This window comes from Ochotona curzoniae, unplaced genomic scaffold, assembly GCF_017591425.1.
Source record: "Ochotona curzoniae isolate NIBS_2020 unplaced genomic scaffold, NIBS_Ocur_1.0 scaffold_3438, whole genome shotgun sequence".
Classification (NCBI taxonomy): domain Eukaryota; kingdom Metazoa; phylum Chordata; class Mammalia; order Lagomorpha; family Ochotonidae; genus Ochotona; species Ochotona curzoniae.
The window spans coordinates 122166-143827 of record NW_024467110.1 but is presented as its reverse complement, the minus strand read 5'-3'; the positions used below and the strand labels follow the sequence as shown (position 1 = coordinate 143827).

Below are 21662 nucleotides of genomic sequence, written 5' to 3'. Positions count from 1 at the left end.
TAATTGCATTTTATTCAGTTTGGTTCTAATGGAGATCAGATTTACTCTGTTTACAATAATAATCACATTTCATTTCACTTGCCTTCACAGGGTGTGTGGCATTTCGACATGGAATGCTATAAAAAATATGGAAATATGTGGGGGTGAGTATTTGGAAAACTTCCTCATTCTGGTGAGGTACTCACGTATAAGGGACAACCTTGGCTCAGAGCCTTTTGATATAAGCTTGTCCAGGGTAAAGTTGTAAAGGCTTGTTCTACCAAGGACTGCATACAGCCCAGGTGTCAGTTTCTGCATTTGGTGTCCAGCTGCTGCACTTCTGATCCAATTCTCTCCTGACTGCTTTGGAAAACAGTGGAGAGTGGCTCAACAACTGGGGCCCTGAAGCACATGGGAAACTAGAAAGAAGCTCCTGTTCACATATTTGCTTCAGCTGAATTCTGGCATTGATGGACAATTAAGGGGTGAAACAGAAGATTGAAAATTTTCCTTTTGCATCATTCCATCTCTGTAAAATATACCTTCAAAAAAATGAATGAGTGAATTGAATTCTTTAGGAAAGAGAGAACAATTGAGAGGTACAAGTAAATATGTTGTATATACACATCATATCTATGCAATATATATGCATATATGTATGTATTAGTCTCTGTAACTGTATGATTTTTTTTTTAGTATTTAAAAAATTTAAACCAATGCTTTCAGTAAAGATAAGCATACAAATTTCTTTGCTTTCTTCTCCTGAATCTAGAGAGTAAACATAGGATTATTTAAACTAGTTGGGCCTCTCTTGGGTTGATATACATGATGACATACAGGGCACACTTTTTATTTTCAGCATTCATCAAGAGGTATAACTGATAGGCTTGGAATCTATGTGCAAATGAGAGAAGACTTTGCCTCTTCCTATTTTTTTGTTTCATTTTCAGGTCTTGTCTCATCAAACTCTTAGAGCTGGTCCAAAGGGCTTCTGAGGTGACATGGCCCACAAAAATGTTCTGATAACATGCAGCACTAGACTTCTTTTCACTCAATCCTAAATTCCCCTTGCAGGATTTAGTATTTGTCAGTCTTAGATGATTCACTTGCCTTTGTGTTTTACTTGTGTAATATCATTTTTAAAAAATTGAGAGACACACAGAGAGAGATGAGTATCTCTGCCATTTGTTATTTCATGCCACCAATGCCAAGGAATGCTAGGGTTTGTCTGGTTGCAGATAATGGGTGGTAGGTGGGAGGAGCCAGGAACATATTCCAGATCTCCCATGAGGGTGACAGGAAGCAACCACCTGTGTGATCACCTTTTGCACCTCAGTGTCTTCTCATGCATCTTATGGAATCTAGGGTTGGAGCTTCAATTTGAACTCAGCCAATGCAGTTTAGGATGTGGTGACTGACTGCCATCATCACTAGTAGGGAAATGCTCACTGCCATATTTGACTTAATGTTGTTGCAAATTTTCTGTTTTTCTTCCTGTTCTTAACCTTGTTTTATGGATTTCATTTAAAGGTATATATAGTAGCTGTGTAAGGAGACTATCATATCCAGACATGAAGACACAATGTACTATGCATCTCAAGTTCAAAATCAAAGATGCACTCACAATGAAAGTGTTACTTATAACAATAGGATGCTGTACTGTCTGTTACTATCTATATACATAATAGCAGGTTATTGAAATAGCAGCATGTTGGACCTGTGACTGTTTATGAAGGACTTTACCACGGTAATAGAGTGGAAGGGTAATCTAAGCATTTATGGAACTGTATCATAAAATGACAAAAAGGGAAATTGAAAAAATAATGAAATACATGATATTACCAAAGGGTTTCTTGAAATTGTGTATGATGAACAAACTATGCATAAGTTGAAACTTTACCTCAAATTCAGCTTATCTTTTACTTAGTGAAATTTGAAATTCTCTTATCTTTTAAATTCTTTGAACCTAGATCTAAGACATGCTCTAAAGTTCTTCCAAAATAGTTATTGATTTTGTTTTCATAATCATAATGGCAAACAGAGACACAGAAAGGGATATTTTCCTTCTGGGGGTGGAGTTCCTGTGTGGCTAAATAGCTTGTATGAGAACAAGGAAGGCCAGGAGCCAAGAGGCTTATTCAATCTTCAACATGGGTGTCAGGGCCACAAACACATAGGCCATCTTCTGCTGCTTTCCCAGGCTGCTACGTAGGAGCTGATTCTAGTGTTGAGCAGCCTTTCCGATGAGATTTTCAATTGCTATGCCACCATGGCAGCAATCTAGTTATTATTTCTAGATGTGTGGTTTTCATGATGAGCTATTTTGTTTCTAAATTTATTTTCCTTTTCTTGGGTGATCTTGCCTTTATGATGACTAGTGTGTCTGCTGTGGTTGGAATCTTATTTACATCCTACTCTAACTTGAACCAAAAAGGGATGTTGCACTGTGTTATACAAAGGGAGTATGAGAAACATGACACTAGTGTCGTTCCTGGGCTTGGCTGTGGCTATTGCATTAGGCTTGCTGTGTTTAATCATTTCTGTTTTCCCATAATAGATTGTACGATGGTCAACAGCCTGTGCTGGTCACCACTGATCCAGACCTGCTGAAAACAGTGCTACTGAAAGAATGTTACTCCAACTTCACAAACCGACGAGTAGGCATGCCTTATTATTCAAGTTTAAGTATTAATTGTTAAGTTTCTATTCTAAAATAACATAGTACCAAACTTATCAGGGAAGTTTCATTTTGTTTTTCATTTCATTTTGTAATTAGTGTATTTCTCCAGTAGCAAGTAGAGAACAAACAGTATTCAGATCAGATTTCATGTTTCATCCGCCTCACTCTCTTCCTCTGTGTGTGTGTGTGTGTGTGTAGCTAACTACATGGAGCAGATATGTAGATTTGTGTAACTAGCAGCACAAACTAGATGAGAATTCTTTCATTACAGAGACTCCCTCTTACTATTTTGTTGGGGACACAACATGTATCTCATACAGTACTTTTAACAGATTCCTTATAGGAATTTTTACTTTTATATTTAGTTTTTGAATAATGTTCCCTTTATTTTTTCAAAGTTGAATGAAAATATTTATTTAAATTTTTAACTTTTTTAAACTTTTATTAATGAGGTTTATTTGGCGCTAGTGTCTCTCTTCCCTCTCCTCCAAGTTCTCTCCCCTTCCTCTTTATCCCCTGCAGTTTCCCAATGTCTCTCTTCCAAGAATTTTCCCAAGTCCATTATGATGCCACTGGAGTGTCTCCCAACCATGCAGGAGACAATGTCCCTCCAATCACTACTATTTCTACTGCCCATAAATAACAAAGATCTAGTTCTACTGTGCCTTCATAAGGACCTTGGTATACAAGAATGAACTCACAACAAAATGCCTGACAGTCTCATGCATGCCTTTTCTTCATTGTGCTTTTGATATCAAATCTAAAATTTATTTGCCTAGCACTTCTGTTTTGTTTTGGTTTCTTTTTTTTTTTTTTGCATTATTTTTATTTTTATTGTTATTTTATTATTATTATTATTATTATTATTTTATTACATTGCATCATGAGACACAGTTTTACAGGCACTGGGATTCCCCCCTCCCCTCCCCAAAACCCGCTCCCCCCCCCATGGTGGATTCTTCCATCTTGTTTAGAGCCTTACAATTTTACAATTCTTTGATGTAGATCAGAAGCAGTCTACTCATATTGATTATTGATTCCTTGATTACTTCACAATATCTTATTGCATGAGATACAGGTTGTTTGGGGTTGAAATAATATTACTGTTTCAGATTGACATCAATTCATAACAACCACATCAACAATAATACCAACAACATCGACAACAAAGTATATCACCCTGAAAAAAAGTAACACCACTGAATAGCCAACACATGCATGACAAAAAAGAAACACAGAAGTCTCTCGGGAAAAATGGTGCCATCATATACTTCATAAGCACATGATGAATTCTACTAGAGAATAGAGATTATTTGGAAGCAACCAAACTGAAGTAAAAACATCAAAAAACCAGCATAGATTGGACTGTTGGAGTTAACCTTTCCATGTTGGCTTCCTTATATGAGAGAGAATATATGGTATTTGTTCTTTTGTGATTGACTCATTTCACTCAGCATAATGGTTTCTAGTTGGGACCACCTGGTTGTAAATAGAATAATTTTGTTTTTCTTAATAGCTGCATAATATTCCATGGAGTAGATATACCACAGTTTCTTTAACCACTCTTCCTTGGACGCACATCTGGTTTGCTTCCACGTCTTTGCAATTGTAGATTGTGCTGCTATAAATATAGAATTACAGATCCCCTTCTCACAGGCAGATTTCACTCCTTTTGGGAATATTCCTAGGAGTGGGATACTGGGTCATATGGCAGGTTTATTTGCAATTTTCCCAGCACTCTCCATACTAATTTCCATAGTGGTTGTACTAGCCTACACTCCCACCAGCAGTGAAGGAGGGTACCTTACTCCCCACATCCACGCCAGCAGGTGTTGTTATTCGAGTTCTGGGTGTAGGCCAGCCTCACTGGAGTTAGGTGGTACCTCAACGTGTTTTTCATTTGTATCTCTCTGATGGCTAGGGAGCCTGAGCATCTTTTCATATGCCTGTTAGCCATTTGAACCTGTTCTTCTGAGAAATGTCTGTTCATTTCTTTTGCCCATTTTGTTACAGGGTTGTTGTTTTTGCTGTCCCTGGGTTTCTGAAGCTCTTTGTAGATCTTGGATATTAGTCCCCTATCACTTGTGTAGTATGCAAAAATTTTCTCCCATTCTGTTGGTTGCTTCTTCACTTTATTAATTGTTTCCTTTGCTGTACAGAAGCTTTTTAGTTTGATGTAGTCCCATTTGTTCATTTTGGATTTAATTGCCTTTGCTTTGGGTGTCTTTTCTAAGAAGTCTTTCCCTGTTCCAATATCTTGGAGTGTGTTTCCTATATTTTCCTTTAATATTTTGATGGTTTCTGCGTGTAAATTTAGGTCCTTGAGCCAGTTAGAGCTGATTTTTGTATAATGCGACAGGTGTGGGTCTTGCTTCTTTATTCTGCAAGCTGCTATCCAGTTGTCACAACAGCATTTGTTGAATAAACCAGGTATTTTACCTGGATTGTTTTCCGTTTTCTTGTCAAAGATTAGGTGAGTATACATGTGTGGATTTCCTTCTGGTGTTTCTATTCTGTTCCACTGATCTTCTTCTCTGTTTCTGTACCAGTACCAGACTGTTTTGATAACCACTGCTCTGTAGTATGTCTTGAGGTCTGGAATTGTAATTCCTCCAGTTTGATTTCTATTTTTCAGGATAGCTTTAGCTATTCGTGGTCTTTTGTGATTCCAAATGAACTTTTGTATCATCTTTTCTATTTCCGAGAAGAATGTTGTTGGGATTTTGATTGGGATTGCATTGAATCTGTATATTGCTTTTGGTAATATGGTCATTTTGATAATGTTGATCCTGCCAATCCAAGAACATGGTAATGTTCTCCATTTTTCAAGGTCTGCTTCTATTTCCTTCCTAAATGATTTATAGTTTTCATCATAGAGGTCTTTCACATCTTTAGTTAGCTTAATTCCTAGGTATTTAAGATTCCTCTCCTCTATTTTAAAGGGGACAGTACTTACAATTTCCTGCTCAGCCGTGGAATTATTTGCGTACACTAGCGCCATCGATTTGTGTTCATTAATTTTGTATCCTGCCACTCTGCCAAAGTCTCTTATGAGTTCCAATAGTCTCTTGACTGAGTCTTTTGGCTCCCCTATGTAGAGAATCATGTCATCTGCGAATAGTGATAATTTCAATTCTTCATTTCCAATTTCTATACCTTTAATTGCTTTGTCTTGCCTAATAGCTCTGGCTAGGACTTCCAAAACTATATTGAAGAGTAGCGGTGACAGTGGACATCCCTGTCTAGTTCCAGAATTTAGCGGAAAAGCTTCCAATCTTTCCCCATTTAGTATGATGCTGGCATTGGGTTTCTCGTAAATTGCTTCGATTATGTTGTAGAATGTTCCTTCTATGCCTATCTTGCTTAGGGTTTTTAACATGAAGTGGTGTTGGATTTTATCAAATTCCTTCTCTGCATCTATAGAGAGGATCATATGGTTTTTATTTTTCAATTTGTTGATGTGGTGTATCACATTTATTGTTTTGCGAATGTTGAACCATCCCTGCATGCCTGGGATGAATCCCACCTGGTCCGGGTGAATGATCTGCCTGATGTGTTGTTGGATCCTATTGGCTAGTATTTTATTAAGGATCTTTGCATCTATGTTCATCAAGGATATTGGTCTGTAGTTCTCTTTTTCTGTTGTTTCTCTCTCTGGCTTTGGTATTAAGGTGATATTAGCTTCATAGAAAGAGCTTGGGAGGATTGCCTCTTTTTCTATTGCTTGAAAAAGCTTGTGTAAGATTGGGGTAAGTTCCTCTTGAAATGTTTGGTAGAATTCAGCTGTGAAGCCATCTGGTCCAGGACTTTTCTTGGTTGGGAGGGCTTTAATTACTGATTCAATCTCAGTGCATGTTATTGGGCTGTTTAGATTGTTAATTGCTTCTTGATTCAATTTTGCTGGATTGTATGTGTTCAAGAATCTATCCATCTCCTCTAGGTTTTCTGATTTGTTTGCATATAGTTGCTTGTAATAGGTCCTGATGATTCTTTGTATTTCTGAGGTATCTGTTGTTATATCTCCTTTCTCATCTCTGATACTATTGATGCATATTTTCTCCCTCCTTTTTTTGATTAGTTGAGCTAGTGGAGAGTCTATTTTGTTGATTTTCTCAAAGAACCAGCTTTTTGATTGATTGATCTTATGTATAGTTCTCTTGGTCTCTATTTGGTTTATTTCCTCCCGTATTTTGACAATTTTGTTTTTCCTACTAATCTTGGGACTCCTTTGTTGTTGAGTTTCTAGTTCTTTCAGTTGTAAGGTTAGCTGATTTACTTGGTGCTTTTCTAGTTTCTTGACATAAGCACTGATTGAAATGAACTTTCCCCTCAGCACTGCCTTGATTGTGTCCCATAAGTTTTGATAAGTTGTGTCGATGCCTTCATTTGTTTCAAGCAATTTTTTAATTTCTCCTCTGATTTCCTCTCTAACCCATTGCTCATTTAGTAACATATTATTCAGTCTCCACATGTTTGTAATTCTTCCTTGGTGTTTCGACTGCTTGGTCTCAAGTTTCACTCCTTGGTGGTCTGAGAAGATGCATGGTATGATTTCAACTTTTTTAAATTTGCTGAGGCTTGTTTTATGGCCTATAGCATGATCAATTCTGGAGAAAGTTCCATGCACTGATGAAAAAAATGTGTATTCTCTGTCTGTAGGATGAAAGGTTCAATAGATGTCAACTAAATCCATTTGCTCTAGAGTTTGGGTGAGTTCTATTGTTTCTTTGCTGAGTTTCTGGCTTTTTGATCTGTCCATTTGTGTTAATGGGGTATTCAGGTCTCCCACTATGATCGTATTGGAGTTTATTTCTCCCTTTAAGTCCGTTAATATTTGTTTCATGTAGCTAGATGCTTTGGCATTTGGAGCGTAAACATTTAGTATGCTGATCTCTTCTTGCTGCATGCATCCTTTGATCATTATGTGGTATCCTTCTTCATCTCTTTTGACGCTCTTTACGTCAAAGTCCATGTCATCTGATATAAGAATGGCTACACCTGCTCGTCTTTCCTTACCATTTGCTTGGAATATCTTTTTCCATCCTTTCACTTTCAATTTTTTCTGATCTTTGTTGGTGAGATGTGTCTCCTGTAAGCAGCAGATAGTAGGGTTTTGTTTTTTGATCCAGTCCTCCAATCTATGGCGTTTGACTGATGAGTTTAAGCCATTTACATTCAGAGTTATTATGGATAAGGGGCAGTTTGGTCCTGTCATTATGGCGACGTGTTGTTCTATAATTGAGTCATTTGTTAGCCTTTTAGTGGGATGTTCTCCACATTTGCCTCTGTTTCTGGTGGTTGTTATTTCTTTTTTCTTTCATGGGAACATCCTTGAATATCATTTGTAAGGCAGGTTTAGATGAGGCAAAATCTTGAAATTTTTCTTTACTGTGGAAGAATTTTATTTCATTTTCAAAGACAAAGGAGAGCTTTGCAGGGTAAGTTATTCTGGGCTGAAGATTTTTCTCTTTTAGGATCTGGAATACGTCACTCCATTCTCTTCTGGCCTGTAGTGTTTCCTCTGAAAGGTCAGCTGTGAGTTTGATTGGAGCTCCCCTATAGGACACTTGATTTTTTTCCCGTGCCCATTTAAGGATTTTTTCTTTTTGTTCAACTGAAGAGAACTTGATTATCATGTGTCGCGGTGAAGTTCAGTTTTGGTCAACTCTATTTGGAGTTCTGTATCCCTCCTGTATATAATTTTCCAATTCTTTGCTCAGATTAGGGAAGTTTTCCTTTATTATTTCACTGAATACTCCTCTAATGCCAACTTCTCTTTCTGCACCCTCTGGAACTCCCATAACTCTTATGTTGGACCTTTTAATCATATCTTTTAATTCTTGGATACTTTTTTTAGCTTGACCTAGCTCTGCTTCCAGCTTTTTGCTTGTTGCTTCATGGTGACAGGAAATATCTTCTAATTCTAATATTCTTTCTTCTGCTTCATTCATTCTGTTGTTGAGACTCTCCACTGTATTTTTAATTTGCTCTACTGTGTTCTTAATTGCTGATATATCAGCCTTAATTTGATGTATTACTGCTATTTCTTCTTTGAACTCTTGTTTGTACTTCTCATTGTAGACCATCAGCTTTGCAACGAGTTTTCTGAGTTCTTTGTCTCCCATTTTCTCAATGTCTTCCTCAGTTAACTCTGAGAGTGGGCGGAGCTTTTTCTCTTTTGTTGGAGAGTCTTCAGTAACATTCACAGTACTTTTGTCTTGTCTTTTACCTTTTGTAGTTGCCGCTCTGTTTGACGAAATCATCTCTATGGTATATTACCTACAGGTCTATAAGTTGATTTTTATGTTCAATCAGTGCCCCGGATTTGGGAAACACAGCTGTCCTGACAATTGCTTTGTCTGTGGTACTGATTTTGTAGGCAGCACTGAGCTTGTCACCCGCTGCTGGCCGATAAGTCAGAGTACCTCCTGGGGGTATTTTGGGTGGAGTTGGCGGCGTGCCTTGTATGGGCTGTTTTCTCTGCGGCTGTGCAGTGCTCTAAGATGGTGGTATTTTTGTCCCCAGGTCAGTACTTGGGTGACTCAGCTGTTCTCCCTTCAGTGTAACACTGTCTGGTCCCGTGACACTGTTATCTGAGAGCTGCTGAATTAGCACATGCGCAGATTGCCACTCCTCCTCTTGCAGCTTATCAGTGTTTGGAGCACTTGCCACAGTGTCCAAGATGGCGCCCGTAGGGGCACCAGCAAAGGTCGGGAGGTGGGGGGGCTGTCCGCCGTCAGCTCCAGGGACCACACCAACCCTGCAGGGAGCGAAGCTGGCGTTTCCCTCCCCACGTAGATCAGTCCCGGGTAAACAGCCAGAAAGGAGCCGCTGTGCGGCTCTGTCAACTCCCCGTTCCGTCTCTCCGCACAAGATGGCGCCCTGAGTCCCCTGCTCCCTCCGCCTATTGCTGGTTCCAGTCACTCAGCTTGATTGTCAGCGCCCAGACTATATTAACTTTCCTATTCCCCACGCGGACCCAGGCTCTCACCTGGCAGTCACAAGAGTTGTGTGGAGGCCGCTGCTGGATGTTTGGCTGGCGCTGGAAACGGATCGCTAGAGCCTGGATCACTGGGATCTGAGTTGCTACTCGCCAACTGCTGGCGGGTTCTTCGGTCCACTACAACACTGCTGTCTCATTTCCGCAGCTTCCCTGTGTCCAGGGGAGTTCCAGGTGCCCCCTGCTTACTGCCTGAGCCCTATTTTTTCCCTGAAATCTACTTATTGTACCTCTCCTTGCCTAAAGACTCTCCATTCCACCAAACACGTCTGCACTCTATGCCGCCATCTTAAAAAGTCTCTTTTTTTTTTTTTACAATTTTATAGCTAAGCTTTATGCATAGAATCCATATTGTCCTAATATTTATGTCAGGTTTGAGATTCTGAACCGTGTTAATTTTGGACTATGTGCTACCCAATTGTTTCAACATTCCTTCACTCACTTCCTTGAATTGCTTTATCGCCTTTGAAAATCAGTTAGGAGTGATTGTGTGGGTCTAGGTTTCATCATCTGTTCTGTTGTACTGATCACTCTGTCTAATCCTCCAATAATACCATAGTGTCTTGGTTATGGTAGCCTTATAATAACCCTTAACAGGTAGAGAGAATTCTCCCACCTTATTTTTCAGAACTGGCTTAGCTGTTCTTGGTCTCTTGTCATTCCATACAAAGTTAGGATAGTTCATTTTTATCTACAACAACCCACAGATGAACTGTGTTAGAGTCTGTGTCCTGAGAGTTGTGAGTCTGTCAGTCTATGACCATAGCATGCCTCTCCCCTGTGTTAGGTTTCTTGGATTCCTTCCATTAACATATTTCTATCAGTATATAGATAGATCGAGAATCTAGTATCTATCTATCTATCTTTCTATCTATACATCTATCTCTATATATATCTATATCCTCATCTATATCTATATATGTATCTGGTGAACTTTCTATTTCAATTGTTTACATTCATCAGAAGTGACTGCAATTGTATTTGTATGATGGCTTCACAAGTTTTCACATTAAGGTGATTTCTGTGCATTGGTCTTGTGTTCTGGCTGATGGGAATGGGAAATATTGAGTTTCCCCATTACATTGTGTACTGACTGAAAATCTTTTCTTCTGGTCTTTTTTATATAACAGTATGCTTTTTTTCTTCATTGAGTTGAGGAAAATTGCCTGAATTTCTGTATTTTAGGTTTTTTTTATGCATAAGTATTGGAAATGTTCATTTTCAAACAAAGTATAGCTTTACAAGTTGGAAAAATGCTTCCTAGATGTTTGAATTGCTAGGCCAGTCTGAGGATGGTCAATATAACGAAGTATGGATGTGCCACTGTATCAGATGCTGAATCTTATTATGACACAGTGTTATGATGCCTGCCATTCAACATCCTTCTCTACTTCCTGTTGCAGTGCTTCAAAGCCTCCTTTTTGTTCAGAATGTGTTATAAAAATTGTACACATGAGAGAAACATTTGGGGTTTGCTTTTCTGTGTAATTTTTATTGGTTTTAATATAATAATAAGCTTCCATTCCATCCATTGTGCTGTAAATAACAGGATTTCAGTGTTAAGTTCTATGTTAGATACCATGATTTCATGGTTGAGGGGGTGAATAAATATCTCGAAGTATAATATCTAAACCTAAATGAAATGCATTTTTACATTGTAAGGAATGTTCTTTTATCAGTTGTTGTTATTCGTGTGCATGTTTTTGTGTTTAGAGTAGGGCAGAGTGCAAAACAAAATTGTTTCAAAGAAACATACAGGATATTTTGGTCATCTGGATGTGCATCAGCAATTGATTTCTGTTCTGCTCTTTGTTAGAGGATGTTTCTAGTTCTGTTTAGTCTCCTGGAATGACAGATTCTCTGATATATGGCTAATTGATTTTTATGGGGAAATGGAAAATAAATGCCTCAGACCACAGCACATCTATTCTCTTATGAGGCTAGGCATTTAGAATAATATTTATTGAGCACATAATCTTAGCATACAAACTGGTAGACTTCTACTAAATACTTGGAAATGCCTGATTTGTGTGTAATAAGCATTTACAACAGTGATGATCTTCAGAACTTATGCTGGGCAAAATGTCTTTATTTATTCGAATTTTAGTCTTTTGGACCAATAGGATTTATGAAAAAATCCGTCACCAATTCTGAGGATGAAGAATGGAAGAGAATGAGAATACTCTTGTCTCCAACCTTCAGTAGTGGAAAAATCAAGGAGGTAATAAATTAGACCTTATTGAGTCTGGGAAAAAAAACTGGAAATACAACCATAGTCCACTGGAAGCAGAAAGTTTATTGGCACCAATGTTTCTTAAACTGATCTTTTGTCTTTAAAATCTAGAAGAGAATTGCATTCATTAAAAATGTTGGTGAGCTACCTCTGTTTTGGTAGTCCAATCATTTTGACTTGAATATTTACTTTTAACTGTGGATTAAGTGGTATATATAGGGAGTCCTTTTGTCATTCCTGCTTCATTAGAAAACTACTTCCTTATGTGACCTGGATCTCTGCATCTCACTGTGGCTGGTGTGTGTGTACATTTAGATGTTACCCATCATTGTCCATTATGGAGATGTGTTGGTGAAAAACTTGAATCAGGAAGCAGAGAAAGGCAAGCCTGTCAATTTGAACAAGTAAGTAAGAATGTATTTGTGGAGTTCTGGGCTGTTTCGGTACATGGCATGGAGTTGAAATTTCCCTTCTAGAATCCCTAAAGTGAGCATACAAAAAGGTGTATGTTGTCTTACAACTCCAATGATTCCACCAGAAAGGGTCACATACAACACAAAGGAAGTTGTGGACAGACTGGGTTTTCTTGCAGTAGAGCACATAATACAGTTTTGGCTTGGCTGTCACTTTGGCTATTTCAGAGACAAAATTCATGCGTAGAAAGAAGGAACATGATTTTGTTTTGTTTTGATTTTTGTTTTGTTTTGTTCTGTTTTGAGATGATATGGAATTGGGATTGCGAACTAAGGAAAGAATTTGGTACAAATCAGGAAGCAGGGTCTATGCCAGGAGAGTTCCAGTATGTGTAGGAAGAACCAAAATTTCTTCATGGAATTGCTGATTATATTACTAAAATGCTAAATATTGAAGTATATCTTTTACTTCAAATTTCTTTTCCTATTTATTTATTTATTTATTTTTAACAATCTTTACATAGTTAATTTGGGTAAAAATGTTCAAGGGCTACAGGAAAGCGCATGAGATTATTCTTTCCATATTGTTTTCTTTCTGTATCTGAGGTAAAGTGGAATATTGAGGGAGAAGACCCACCCAGTTTCCCACCCACCCCAGTCCCGCATGAGGGCATGCTCTGAGATATTCGTGCAAGTGGTTTCAATAGTTCACCAGTTATGAATCTCTGCCTATCTCGCCTCTCCAACCACAATGAGGTCGTTGAAACATCCACTGATTGACATTGTTCATCATAGCATCTCTATTTGCCCAGTATTTTGTTGCCAAGCTATAGCAGAGGTGGTTGATTAACTTGTTCTATCTTCTGTCCTTTCATGGTTAGGGTTCTGAGTCGGGCTTTGCAATTGGGGAGATCCCCAAAGAAACCTTGTCTGAGGGGTTCCCAGGCCAGATTCTTATATGCACCAGCAAGTACAGGGCCCAGCACAGTCCATCAATCACCCCGATCACCTGGTGGTTGCAATTGCTGGATGGTTGCAATTGCTGTTTTTAGTCCTGCCTTCCACTGGAGCCAATGGGTGTTGCAGTCCTAACTGGTTCTGTGTGATTATGGTCTTTAACTCTGCTTGAGCTTAGATGCATCTCTAATTTTACTAGAGTCCCTGCTACCCAGGGCAAAGACAACTGTATCTTCCACCCTTGATATGCTTGAATGTGAGTGATAGTGGTAATGATCATTCTGATGATTTAGGTGGTAGTTCTATTTTTAAAACAAAGATGTTTATCTCAATGGGAGAGAAAGAGAGAGGTATCTTCCATTTGATGGTTCACCAAACTAGGTGTTTGAACTCCTGCATGTACTGCATGTGTGATAGGGTAGCAAGCTATGAAAATACCATCTTTTTCATTCCAGGAAGTTGTTAGCATAAAGCTAGATCAGAAGTGTGGTCAGGTGGATTTGAAACAGAATTCTGACTGGTGGTATGTGCTTACTAAAGTTAAGCCCCTGAGCCTCAATGCCTGCCTCTGGATGTGGTCCAGGAATTGTTTGGCTTTCTGCTGTTTTGCTTGACATGTGCTTTCTCAACACTTCCTGCTGCATGTGTGGCTCAAGAATGACAAGTAGGTGCTGGTTTTAATTGTCCTTGTATTTTTCTCCACAGAATCTTTGAGGCGTACAGCATGGATGTGGTCACTGGAACATCATTTGGAGTGAAGTTTGATTCTCTTAGAAACCCAGATGATCCTTTCTTAAAAAACATCAGGAGGCTATTAAATCTTAATTTCTTTAGTCCTTTACTTTTCTCAGTCAGTAAGTATTGCACCATTTCTTCCTCTTTTTAAAATATGTCTTTGAGAAGTAATTCAGAAGCAACAATGTACACATTTTAAATGTACAGTTGTCATCATTATTGCCAATTCTAGAATATTTTTGTCACTCCAGCAATTCTGTACCTTCTCGCATCACTCCTTGCCCCTGTACCACTAATCTTTTATCTCCACAAAGTGACTATTTCTTAAATTGTATTCAAATGGAATTGTGTAATACATGTTCCTTTGTGATTGGCTTATTTCAATAATTGTTAGGTTCTTAATGATTTTCTATGTTGATGTGTGTGTCATAACATCATTTCCACGTAGCAGCAAGTATCATTATTCCATTATGTAACTTTACATTTTTTTATCAATGGATTCATTAGTTGTGGGGCATTGGAATTGTTATTGTGTTGGCTTGTAAACTGTGTTCATTCTCTGAAAATATATGCTAAATTTGTGATTTTATATCCACTTCAATCTTTTGAATATAAGTTCAGTAGTAGGATTTGTGGCAATAATTCTATTTAGCTATTAAGGTAACTTTCAAGGGTTTTCCATAATACCTGTATAATTTTGCTTTCTCACCTAGAGTATGTAAGGTTCCAACTTTTTCTCTTCCTTGCCGGTGCTTGACTCTTCCATCTTTTTCATCATTTACCTCTCTAGTGAAGAGAATTCATAGCCCGTGTTGGTTTAAATGTTCATCCTCAAATTGATAATCACATTAACCATCATTACCATTTTCATGCCTTCTCTCAATAATTGTCTACTCAATTTCCAATGCCATACTAATTGAATTATTTTTTCCTGTGTTTTTGACCTGCAAGAAATCTTTCTTTTTAGATAAATCTCTTTACAGATAAATTGCTTGTAAGATTTCTCCTGATTTTTATCTTTTACCACTCTTGACAGCTTCTGCGTTAGTGTGAATCATTTTTTGTTTATTCCAGTATTATTTATTACTTTTTTTAAGATTTATTTTTATTGTTTTTTTTATTGGAAACACGGATATACAAAGAGGAGAGACAGAGAGGAGGATCTTCCGTCCGATGATTCACTCCCAAAGTGAGCGCAACGGCCGATGCTATGCCAGTCCAAAGCCTGCAGCCTCTTCTGGACTCCCACGCTGGTGCAGGGTCCCAAAGCTTTGGGCCATCCCAGACTGCTTTCCCGGGCCACAGGCAGGGAGCTGGATGGGAAGTGGGGCCGCTGGGATAGAACCGGTGCCCATATGGGATCCTGGGCATGCAAAGCAAAGACCTTAACCAAAGCGCCATTGGGCCGGGCCCAGTATTATTTATTTCTAAGTAATTTTTATCTTACAATACAATTCCATAGACTCTTTAATTTCTTTTACCCCTCTTCTTAGACATGCCTTGATCCTGCAGGTACAGAAGTAGCAAAGGGTGCACCATCCTACTTTTTCCTGTTCTCTGGGTACCTTTTAGGTATATACATAGTAGCTGTATAAGTGCAAATGATTAACTTTGGTGATGTACAATTTATGTATTTCCCTTAATTGTTTGAGATTTGGGTATCAATTCTAGGCATCCATTTCCAAGTCTGAAGCCATTCACTCAGCCCTCATGGCTTTTATGGTAGAATCGCAAACTTTTATATCTGCTGTTGATGCATTTAAGGGTTTAAAGATTTATTTACTTTGATTGGAATGGCAGAGTTACAGAGACGGTGATGAAGTTGGGTGTAGAGGTGAGGATGAGGGATTGAGAAATTTTCATCTCTGTTGTGGCTTATTCCCCAAATTGCCTCAACGCTGAGTGCAGGGCAAAGCCAAATCCAGGAGTAGGAGCTCCATGAATGTCTTGAAATTGTGCAGTGCTCTGAGAACTTGTGCCATTTTCTGCTGCATGTCCAAGGTACATTAGCAGGAGCCTAGATGGGAATTGGCTCAGCCAGGACTTGAACCAGAACCCATATGAAATGCCTCTGCTGCAGAAAATGATTTAATTACTCACAACACAGTGCCAGTCCTTGGAGTTAGCTTTGTACACAATGATAAATAAGGGTCTGACTCTTTTCTTTTGGTCTGTCTCTATCCAATTGTACCAGCACTAAATATTGAACTGAATGGCCCCCTCTCTTATATGGAAATAAACCATTCACATTATTCATTGTAAAAATGGAAATAATGTTTACTTCTGGACTCTACTTCTGTTATTTTGATCTCTGTCTTTACAGAAGGCCACCTCCCATTTGCTGTGGTCTAATAGCTTTCTGTATGTTGAAACTGGGAGTTATGAGAGTGATTTTCCATCTGCCGATTCCTTCTTCAAATAGCCATAACATCTGGAGTTGAGCTCATCTGAAGCCAGTAGTCAACATCCTTTTCTGGCTGTTGCAGAGATTCATTTATTTATTTGAAAGTCAGATTTACAGAGAGGAGGAGAGATAGACAGTAAGATTGTCCATGCACTGGTCCACTACCCAAGCAGCCATAACAGCAGGAGCTGAACCGATCCAAAGCCAGGAGCCAGGAGCTTCTTCCCTGGATTGCCTTGCAGGCACAGGGTCCCAAGGCATTGGACCACCTCTACTGCCTTCCCTGGCCACAAGCAAGAATGAGTAGAGGAGTAGCAGGAATACAAACTGGTAGCCATATGGGATCCTAGCTTATGGAAGGCAAGGATGTTAGACCATGGGTTATTCTGCCAGACCCTGATTCAGTCATTTAATCAGCAGACAGATTATTGGTCAGGTTGCCACTGCACCGGCCTTGATATCTAATATTATTAGCAGAGTAATGTTAGGCTCAGAGTATGAATCTGGAAGTTTATATTCTTCCAAATATTTTAATTAATTCATTTATGATACAGTTCTATTATTTCTGGAATTTCCCCTCCCACCTCCTAAATCACCTTCCCTTCATTAATATCCCTTTCAGTATTACAAGAGTATGTTCCATCATACACAGTCCATGATTTTGTTTTTTTAGTGTATGGACAATGGCAGACAGCCATCATCCTGTGTTAAGATATATTTAAGTTTCATTGGAAGTTCATTTCTAAGTTGAAAGTAGGGTTGCATACTGCATTGCATCTTCACTCCTGTTCATGACAGTCTGTATGGCTTTTCATTAAATATGCCCTTAATGAAAAGTCATAGAAAAATGAAGAACAGGAGAAATAGAGAAAATATACACCATGAAGTTAAATAACATGTTACTGAATGACCAATGTGAAACTGAAGAAATGAAAAAGGAAATTAAAAGTTTCTTCAAGAAACTATGCTACTGTGTGGCCTATGTGGCCTACTGAATAAATCTGTAGAAAAAAAAAAACTTAAAAAAAAAGGAAAATAAAAAATTTTACAACTCATGATATGTGGCCAAACAACATTGAAATGGATATTTATAACATGAGATGATTACAAAGCAATCAAGAATTTCAAAGAAATGACCTGATAATGCAATTTGAAGTACTATTAAAACAGAAAAAGTGAACAGAAAACAGGAAATGATAAAAAAGAAAAAACACATCAAAATGAATTGAAATTTAAAAACTATACATTGCAACAGGGATGAGCAGTTTTTATTATTATTTTTAAGAAAAAGTTTTTGGTGATGTTTATAATTCAATTGAAGTAGAAAAGGTGTAGGATCAAGGGAAAATGGGTGAAACCATTGTGTCCTCATTTTCCTCTCCTTCTTCCTGTATATGGGGAAGGAGAGACTACAGGGAGAAGCCACACGCAGCCTCCAAAACACCTCAGTACTCAAGGAATAGGGCATGGCACCCGATGTCATTGCAAAGTCCTTGAATTGGAGCATGCCTCATTGGTTCTGGTCAAGAGATTTCAACAGTTCTAGAATACTGTTGATCTCACAGATGCAAGGATGAGGATATCTTTCCAAGGTTCATTGGTTGGCACAGTCCACCTCTAAGTTCCCACTGGCTCTGATATGTGCTGTCATGCTTCACTGGGGTAGTTGACCAGTTTGTTCTGCCTTCTTTCCTCTGCTGTGGTACCAGGTGTCCTCTATAGCATCCAATGACCTGACCTACCCTCCATGTGCTTCTGGATATGCTGTCCGTTGCTCTGTCAAAGCCACTGAGGAGGCCCAATTGGACACATGCACTCCATTGACAGACCACTGATACTGCCACTCTCCCCATGGTTGGAGTTATGAGTCTCCAGTTTTGCTCTGGGATCCTGGAAGCACTCTTATCCCATGTGGTATCAGACCTGTCTCTTCTGTGTGTGCCCACTTATATGGGGTACAGATTGTTCTTTCTTTCATATCATCCTATGTTTGGACTGATAATTGCAATTACTAGGTCAGATCCTCCTCGAGCCCCTTTATTTTTTAGTTTTATTTGATTATTTATATGCTTTATTTTTATTATTATCACCATTATATGAAACAGTTCCATCAACCCTGGGATTTTCATTATCCCATTCTCTAATTTCACCCCACTCACTGAGGTCTCCCAAAACATTGCAACAGTATAGTTCATAACAGACTATCACAAATCCCTCATTGTGGGAATGGACAGAATCCTATTATCAAGACACATTTTCAACAGTTCCACTGGGAGTGCATTCTCGATCCAGAAGTAGATTTGCATACCGCACTCCATCCTCACATCTGAACATGTTATTCTCCACTGCACAGTTAGTGTAAATCCCCCAAAGTGAAGGGCACAAAACAAAATCAACTACAGAAAGAAAAGAAGAAATTAAAAACACCATGAAGTTAAGTAGCATGGTACTGCGTGAGTAATGTATTAATAAAGAGTTTAATAAAAGGAAATAAAAAATCATCATGAAGAAAATGATACTACTGTATGACCTGACTCAGTGAAAATCAATGAGGAAAAAAATGTGTTTTGAAGAAAGGAAACTACATCATCAAAATCCATGAGCTCTTGTTTCCACTGATTTTTGTTGGCGAGATATATCTCCTGTAGGTAACAAATAGATGGGTTTTGTCTTTTTAATCCAGTCTACTTGTCTATGACATTTGATTGATGAGTTTAAGTCATTTACATTCCGGGTGAATATAAATAGGTGGCAATGTGGTCCTGTCATTTTACCAATGGGTTCCTCATTGATTTGGTCTATTGTTGTTTTTTTACTGCGATGTTCTTCACATTTGTCTTATTTTGCGGTAGGGGCTATTCCTTTTTTTTTCTGTCAAGAGAAGATCTTTATCTACTCCTTGTAGGGCAGGTTTCGAAGAGGCATATTTGTCTAATTTTATTTATTGTGGAAGAGTTTTTATTTCATTTCAAAGACAAAGGACGACTTTGCTGTGAACATTATCCCGGGATGACAATTCTTTGCTTTTAGAATCTGTAATATGTTGCTACATTCTCTTCTTTCATGTAGAGTTTCCTGTGAGAGGTCAGCTGTCCATTTGATTGCCATTCCTCTGTATGTCAATTGATTATTATCACTAGCATATTCAAGGATCAATTCCTCGTGTTGGATTGAAGAGAGCTTGATTTCCATGTGTCATGATGAAGATTGCTTTGGTTCAACACTGTTGGGAGTTCTGTGCCCCTCCAGAATGTTGTTTCCCAATTCTTTCTGCAGATTATGCAAGATTTCTTTTATTATATCTTTAAATATGCTTTTGAAACCCAGCTTCTCTTTCTGTTCCTTCTTGGACTCTTGTAACAATTATATTTGTCCTTTTATTTTATTTTCTTTAATTTTTGTTAATTAATTTATTTAACTTTATTACATTGTATTATGTGACACAGTTGTAGGTACTGGGTAGTGTTTTTCAGTTTTTGAGTAGTTTTTTCAGCTTGACCCAGCTCTGCTTGCAGCTTGTTGCTTGTTCCCCTTGCTGAGAGAAAGTTCCCCAATTCTGCAATTCTTTCTTCTGCTTCCTTCATTACATTTTGGAGATTCTCTGCTGTACTTTTAATTTGCTCCACTCTATTCTTTTTTTTAAAGATTTATTTTTATTATTTTTTTTATTGGAAACACGGATATACAGAGAGGAGAGACAGGAAGATCTTCTGTCCGATGATTCACTCCCAAAGTGAGCGCAACGGCCGATGCTATTTCACTCCGAAACCAGGAGACTCTTCTGGTCTTCCACGCTGGTATAGGGTCCCAAAGCTTTGGGCTGTCCCAGACTGCTTTCCCAGGCACAGGCAGGGAGCTGGAAGGGAAACAGGTAGCCTGGATAGAACCGGCACCCATATGGGATCCCGGGCATGCAAGGCGAGGACCTTAACCACTGCGCCACAGCACAGGGCCCGCCCACTCTATTCTTAATTTCTGATATATCAGCTTTCATTTGATCCATTCCTGCTATTTCCTGTGTAATATATGCCTGAAATTCCTTGAACGCCTTCTTTAAGTGCTTCTTGATGTTGATAAGAAGCTTTAAAACAAGTGTTTTGAATTCGGTATCCTCCATTTTCTCGATGTCTTCCTCAATGATCCCTAAGGTTGGCCAAGATTTTTGCTCCTCTGCAGGGGATTCTTCAATAATATCAATTGTGCTTTTGTGTCATCTTTCGCTTTTGGTCATTTTGCTTCTGATTATCAGATTCATCTCTATGGGGCAGATTTCCAAACTCTGTCACCCACAGGTCTGCGACTCAATTATACTTATTGTGGTTGGTACACAGTGGTTTGTTTGCAGTCACTTTTACCACTTCCTCCAGCTAGTCTCATATCTGTGCTTTTCTGTTAGACTTCTACCATGGTCTGCATAGCTCAGCTCCTGGCTCACCATTCTCTATTTCCTGTAACCCAGTACTATTCTTGCACCGTTGTCTGTTGAATGCTTCTCTTAGTTTCAGTTCACGTAATTTCCAAGATGATAGGCTATGTGCAGCTCACTCTTATCCCTAAAGTGGCAAAGCTTTTACCACACTGTACCAAATGACACCTCATGTTAAGCTTGAGGATTTCTTCATCTGATGGCCAGTAGGTCTGGAGGCTACCTGGACCTATTTTGGGTGAAACTTGCAGTTCATTGAGCGAGAATTTAGTTGACTTACAGCTTGGTTCATGCACAGTTCTGTCCCATAGCCATTGCCTCCCTACATAAGAGGGCACTCAATTTGGCTTTAGTGGACTTAGCTTATAAAATCCACCCCGTTCTGGCACTACCTATTTGAAATCTGCTTCTCTGTCTCTGCTCCTGGTTAACTCAAACAAACCAGCAGGTTGGGCAATGCTTTGACTTGGTTCACCTCCTGAGTTCTCAATGAGCTCCACTTCTCACTTGGTTCCTGGTGGATTTCTGACTCCTGGTGCAGTTCAAATCACCACTCGCTGAATGCTACTGGTGTATTCAGTCACTGCAGCACCACACCATTGTATTCACTGCTTTGCTGTGTCTATCAGTCTCCAAATGTCTCTCTGATGTTAGTCTGTTCTCTCTTATTTCCTGAAAGGCGCCCTCTCTGCTTGACCCTGGCTAATATTTCTGTCTATTTAAATGTGTCATACCCCTATTCCACCAGCTCTATTATCTCTAGCCCCATTTCTTACTCGAAAGAATGGGTGCTATGGCTCACCTCAACCCTGTCCTCCACATAGTCAGCCCTCAT

At 38.8% G+C, this 21662-nt stretch overlaps 1 protein-coding gene across 1 annotated transcript in view; it reads left to right on the top strand.

Moving 5' to 3' along the window:
- LOC121145548 (cytochrome P450 3A6-like) overlaps positions 1–21662 on the top strand; it is a 42512-nt gene that overhangs the window by 9761 nt on the left and 11089 nt on the right. The window contains exons 3-7 of the mRNA XM_040964450.1: positions 91–143; positions 2537–2636; positions 11767–11880; positions 12208–12296; positions 13968–14116. Coding sequence (XP_040820384.1) covers positions 91–143; positions 2537–2636; positions 11767–11880; positions 12208–12296; positions 13968–14116 — 505 coding nt within the window. The remainder of the gene's footprint in view (positions 1–90; positions 144–2536; positions 2637–11766; positions 11881–12207; positions 12297–13967; positions 14117–21662) is intronic.